Raw genomic sequence first — 6,635 nt, 5'->3', positions numbered from 1 at the left:
CTGCCCATTTTGCACATCTGGTTAGCTACTCTTCTTGCACTATCGGCACTATGGTAAAATACTATACGTAGCCAAAATACAATACAACTTTATTTATATCTGTACATTCAAGGAAACTGTGGGGGTCAGATGCATCGACATTTCGTTCTGTATACACGTGTACTAGAATGACAATAAAGTAGATCTGAATCTGAATCTGAATCTGAAGATGGCTCCTAATTGGCAGGGAGCAGGCTTTTGTTGATCACTTCAAGAGCCGGTTCATGAAGCCGTTTTGTTCGCGAACGACTCTTTTCCACTCGTCAGCCCCAGATGATGTGGTCTGACTTGAGTTGCGGACGCCATTCAGTCGCGTTTGCGCATGCACACGCAAAATTAAAGACGCGTGCATCCTTCTGGAGGACTTTTCCACGCGCAGAGCAAACTTGAACAGCCGTGAAAGCTCTCTTCCACGCAGCTTCGTGGATTTTCAGTCGATCTCGATGCCTCCTCAGCACCTTCAAATTTGGAAATCTTGCGCTCTTACCCGGCCCAGGCGCTGACACGGAACGGCAAAAGCAAATATTTTTTAGAGAGGATACAATTCTTCGAAGATTGGATACTGTAGTAGTACCCCTTTCCTGTTTCTTTTTTTAACATATATCCTTTTTTTTTGAATATTTTTGGGCGCTATGTCAAACTTCATGAAAACGTTGCTCTGGGTGTTTTTATGGGGTCCAAACCTGAGATGTTTCGGTAAGTTCCAGTTCAAATTGAATGATAAATACCAGATGTTATTTCTTTCACAAGATGTTTCAACTTTTTATTTGAAAAAGCTGTTTCACCGGGAGTTGAATTGGAATATTAAGCTTGAAGTCACAAAATCCGTTTGGGCGATATTCCAAGGAGCTCTTTTTTAAAAAAAAATATTTTTACCATATCTCTTGGAGTTCTTTTTCTGGAGGTGTTTACGATGATGAAGACTGTGTCTAGCAACATACCAGTTGAGCTATCAGTGAGAACCTTTTAGATCCCTAATTTAGGGCTGAAACCATTGGGTCCCTAACCTTTACTCCAGACAAAACCTAACCTTGACTTCAACCAACACAATTAATCGTAGACCTGTACTGATTTATTTGGAATTGAAACCACAAGTGTGTGTGAAAGGCTAGTATCTTACGATTTAAGCAACACATGTAAACAATTTAATCCTCTAGTTTAGGGCTGAAACCCTAGCCCCGAACCCAAGCTCCAACCTCAACCTAACCCAGGGTTGACAAGGATCCAAACCACAACTCTTTGTGTGTAGGAGAAGAATCCTACCATTTGAGTTAGTAGCTAGGGCTAAAACCCTAGCCCCTAACACTAACTCCAACCAAAACCCTTTCCCAAGGGTCAGCAACTGGTTCTGGTGCTGTATTCTGCTATTTGACGCTTCCTAGTGGCTTCCTGGTGCTTTTTCAAATACGTTTGATAAGGGCAAATCATATGGAGGGCAAACATTCTTAATATTTTCTAATGAATATAGAAATACAGTATACAGTGTGTGTGTTCCCTTCTTATACGGCGTATAAAAAGTGTTCGATTGTTTTGTGACTCCAAACATATGATATTATTCTGTCGTCCAATATGGCTCTTTCAATCCCTGCCATAGCCCTAAACCTAGATTTGTACTGACTTGACTGGGGATTGAATCAATAAATCCCTTGTGTAAAGCTAGCAACTAACCAGTTTAGGTACCAGAGAAAACTTTAGATCCTTCATTTAGGGCTAAAACTGGAGTCCCCGAATCCTCACGCTCACCAAAACCTTACCCTAACCCGAGTTTCTTGAAGAGGACTCAATCCCATGACTTAATGTTTGGAGGCAAGGATCTTTCTTTTTTTAGCTACAACTGAAAACACTTCCATTCCCTAGTAAAGGGATGAAACCCAAGCCCCCTCACCTTAGATCCAACCAAAACTCTAAGCCTAGTATTTGTACTGATTTGACGGGATCAAATCCACAAACCAATGTGTGTAAAAATAGCAACTTGCCAGTTTAGCTACCAGTGAAAATACTTCAAAATCCTTGTTTAGGGCTGAAACCCTCACCCCCTGACCCTAACTTCAACCAAAACATTAACCCTAGAACTTTTACTGGCTTAGTTATGGATAAAACCTAGTGCACTATGTGTGTAAGGCAAGCATCTTACAATTTTAGCTATGCCTGAAAGCCATTGCATTCCCTAGTTTAGGGCTGAAATTCTAGCTCCCTAACCCTTACACCTGGGGTCGACGAAGCTTTTTTGACTCAAAGAGCCATAAGAGCAAATTATTTTGATTTTCGTCAGAAAGAGCTTCAGCATATATCTTGAGTCAACATTCAACAAGACAGTTAAACTCGCTTTTCAGACAAAAACATTTTCTACAGAACTTTTTTATTCACTCAGTGACATTTGAGGATTTGATAAATATTATCAAATAATAATAAAGTCCCAATTTGTCTTTCTTCCGCAGTTACTTAAGAGTGTTAAGGATCATATTGACCGTCATTTTTGTCATAAATAATGGTTTCAAAACAAGGTGCAAGCAGTTATTTTTTGAAAATGTCACAAATTACTGCAAACGATACCAACATACTTGCGTTCAGTGCAGACCGCGCTGGGGAGATGAAGTGTGCGGGTCCTGTGTATAACTCCGCCCATCCCTACCGCTCACCAAATAGAACTGCTCTTGGTGCTTTTGCAAGAACTATTGGGTGTTTAAAATTGTTGTGGCTCTATATCATAAAGTGTCTCAAAAATGAACATTTTTTTTTTAATGAGCTTCCAAATAATGGATTATTTAGCGATTTACAGACAAAACGGGGCCTGTTTGTGTGACTCCTTGACTGTAAATTGTGTCCTATATATACTGGACTGAACCCTTTTGAAAGCCTGTTATGTTTTAGCTTTGCTTATATGTCACTCGGCTTAGATAAATAACAATATCTTGATCGTCAGCGCAGGTTCTATTTGATCTCCGTGCCATATGTGCTCACGAAGAGCCATATATGGCTAGCAAGCCATAGTTTCCCGACCCCTGCCTTACACCAGCCATAACCATAGCCCTATATCCAGCTAAAACCCTAATCCTAGGTGTTCTGACATGACTGGGGATCAAATCCAGAAACCCTTGTGTGTAAATCGAGCAGCTTACCACTTTAGCTACCAGTGAAAACACTTCAAAGTCTTAGGTAAGAGCCGGAATCCTAGCCCTTTAGCCCGAGCACCCAAAAATCAAAATTTAGAAGTCCATGGTGATGTTCCTTTTGAGCTTTTTTGTTGACATGTGTTTGGAGGTCTTTTTCTAGAGGAGTTTTTTCAGCCTGAATGTAAGACGGTGCTGTTGTCATGTTAATTGCAGCCATAGCTTCAGGTGATTGAGACTCTTTTGTCCTCTGGTGTTAATTCATTTATCCTGCGAGGTTGGGGGAGGGCTGAAGGGAGGGGCCCTGCAGAGATTTCCTGTTTTCAGCTCAGGCTTGGAGGACTCCCCATTTGGTATGAAGTAAAAAAGAGCACTGCAGCAGGGCTCGTAGGTCTAAACTAATAGCACCCTTCCCCCTTTACACCCCTTTAGTTGTGCAAGGAGTTGGTCTTTACATCATACAGGGAAGGGAATTAAGGTGCAGTGTTGATAGACAAGTAAAAACGTCTTGAAACAACTTCTAAAAACCTTTTTAAAACTCATATTAATCCAAGTTTGCAAAACTTCAACAGATATATTTTACTAATGCCACATTGGATAAGAAAAATTACGCCTCTACCATCTTTTTGCTGTGAATACCTAGGCTTGTTTTTTATCTTACTTTGCAGATTTGGCAGCCAGAGGTGCAAACAGCAGATTGGTTATTTGAAAACTATTTTTGTAATCAATCGATGTTTTAAGCAACAATTTTAGCGTAGGAATTCTCAGGTGCATAAAAAAAAACAACTTCTCAACTTTGAATAGCCATTATTTTCCTTCAACGGACAGTGTGTATTATTTGACCAGTAGGTGTCGCTGTATGGTGTAGTGCAACCAAAAAGGAGTGCTAAAAAGCACAAAGTATACAATGCACGCAAAAGTGACCAAAATGCACTATGTAACTTTTGCGTGTTACAGAACATACTTTCTAATTTTTTTTAAACAAACAATTTTGAAAAAAATCAAATACAAGAACACAAACTCACAAATACAATATCTAGTCTCCCTGGGGTCGAAGTCATCCGGGTTTACCTGGAAAAACTAAAGGAAGAACTACATTCCAAAGTGCACTGTTATGAAATAATGCAAAGACACAGGACCTCTAGAACTTCCCTATGTCGGCCATTGCTTGTCACTGGTACACTTGGTTTTATGCTAGTCACTTGCTAACAATCAAACCGTGTTTGCTTGGCCTGCATTTCACAGAACTGACATGTACTGAAATGTTTCTCACTCACAAATCAACATTTTCAGTGTTTTTAAGTGTCATACGCAAAATTTAATACATCTATGATAATTCAAAGATCATAAACCAAGACCTGAAAGGAGATTCATTTTGAAACTGCAGATATGGGGGTGGAAATGGAAGGAAATCATTAATTTGTCATTCCAGACTTATAAATGTTTGAGTTGGGTAGAGCTGCTGGTGGTTGAAATTAGGTCTGAAGTCTTTCCTTTACTGTGGGGGGTGTTTTAGGAATATCCCCTATAATCATATCCAAATGTAGTTGTCAGAGACTACTTAAAAAAATGCCCCCAGGCACAGTAGAAACAGTTATTAAGGGGAGAAAAATCAGCATTGTGATTGTTACTTTAAGACAGAGGGCCAAGCTTGGGGGCAACGTGGTAAAAAAAACCTTTCACGAGGGCCTACTAGATTGAAGAGACAGAAAACAAGAAAAAGCGATGAGGAAAGAGACAGAAATAAAATGAGAAAAAGAGTAAGAAAGAGAGACAGAAAATAAGAAAGAAAGAAGAACAAGAGAAAGTGAGAGAAAGCGAGAATAGACCAAGAAAACAAGAAAGAGAGAAGAGAAAAATAAAAACCGAATGAAAAAGAAAGAGACATTGAGAAAGAAAGAGACAAATATAAAAGAGTGAGTGAAAGAAAGAAAGAAAGAAACAGAGAGACAGACAGAATATAAAAAAGCGAGTAAGAACAGAAAAAGAGAACAGAGAAAGTGAGAGAAAGGGAGAACAAAGAGAACAAAAGAAAGATTGATCAAGCGCAGGAAAGAGAGAGAGAAGAGACAAGAGAATGCAAGAGAGAGGGAGAGAGAGAGAGAAAAGAACAGAATGAAGACAAGAGAGAAATGGGAGAGAGTGAGAGAAAAGGATAGACAGATTAATAAAGAGCAAAAAGAGTGAAAAAGAGAACTTAAGAGAAAAGAGATGGCGAAAGGGAGAAAAAAGAAAGAGAAAATGAGAGACAGGTTGATAAAGAGACAGAGAGAAGAGAGAAAGAATTTAAAAGAGAGAGAGAGAGAGAGAGAGAGAGAGAGAGAGAGGGAAGGAGAGAGAGAGTAATACTGCTCTAGTTGTTTTGAGATTGGCGTGCCTGGCTTTGTCAACGTCAAGTGTTCATATTTCAAACTGCTGCTGATTTTTCTCTTGTGCTTCTATGGGTGTTGTCTTGCGGGCCGAATTAGAAACCTTAGTTTCACACCTGTGCATCAAGAAATGTCAAATACGGCCTTCAGCAAGTTTCCAATTGAAAGATGCATTCTGGCAGTAAAAGCAGTCATCTCGTTTATTTAGTGTGTTGTTGAAGTGAATGACGTAACTTGCATTCTTTCTTAGAGGTTTTGGAGGATTTTTTTGCCTCTCTTTTTACAATTACACTGCCTACAAACACATTTGGAAATTCTACACAGTTGTTACATGTTCAAACTGGTTGTCACATTCTAGTATCCAATTTTCCTTCACAGTTAGTCGGGTTATAGTTTCCTGCAAGGGTCAGAATGAAGATTTAAACTGACGTCTTACCACATATTAAATAAGGAGGTATTCACCGTGTTTTACTGTTACGAATTTCGTAAAATTATTTATCAAGGGATATTGTGGATAATTTGCATGGTAATGTAACTCATTATTTTTTCCGCCGTTACACTGCTTTTACCGTTACTGACGGTTAAAAGTGGTGCGTTATGGAGTCGTTGTGTGTGTTTACATGGGTTTTTGGTGTGTTTATGTACATGTTAGTTTGATTATATTTTTTACAGTTTTTTTTCGTTGCACTTCAAGTGTAGGATACATTTGTTGCTGGTGAGTAGCCATAAATATTATATGGCCCTACAACATAACTACTTGTATGTTCTTCTCTATTCAACTGACTCGAATACTGCTCAGGAAATGTCAAATTCTTTTATAGACAGCTTCCTTTAAAGTACTGTAACGGAAATTGTTACTTTGCCTGGCAACTAGTTACTTTTACTATAAAGTAACTCAGTTACTAACTCAGTTACCTTTTAAAAGAATTGGTGACAAACTATACCTAATCACTTTTTAAAGCAACGTGACTAACACTTATTATTTGACCACTAGATGTCACTGCATGGTGTAGTCCAGGGGTCGGGAACCTATGGCTCGCGAGCCATATATGGCTCTTTCTACGAGTATCTGTGGCTCAGAGACAGATTTGATTGCATGCAAAATTTCTCCATCTTG

At 39.1% G+C, this 6,635-nt stretch overlaps 1 protein-coding gene across 2 annotated transcripts in view; it reads left to right on the top strand.

The window, feature by feature from the left end:
- Positions 1-326: 326 nt before the first annotated feature.
- Positions 327-6,635, top strand: part of ror2 (receptor tyrosine kinase-like orphan receptor 2) — a 64,336-nt gene continuing 58,027 nt past the window's right edge. For both annotated transcript variants that reach the window (XM_088355665.1, XM_088355664.1), the window contains exon 1: positions 327-735. In XM_088355665.1, the coding sequence (XP_088211791.1) occupies positions 672-735 (64 nt within the window). In that variant the 5' untranslated portion in view covers positions 327-671. The remainder of the gene's footprint in view (positions 736-6,635) is intronic.

Source organism: Urocampus carinirostris, chromosome 16, assembly GCF_059441175.1.
Source record: "Urocampus carinirostris isolate Australia breed hairy pipefish chromosome 16, RoL_Ucar_1.0, whole genome shotgun sequence".
Taxonomy (NCBI): Eukaryota; Metazoa; Chordata; class Actinopteri; order Syngnathiformes; family Syngnathidae; genus Urocampus; species Urocampus carinirostris.
Note: the sequence above shows the minus strand (reverse complement) of the source record. Positions and strands in the feature narration are given on the sequence as shown.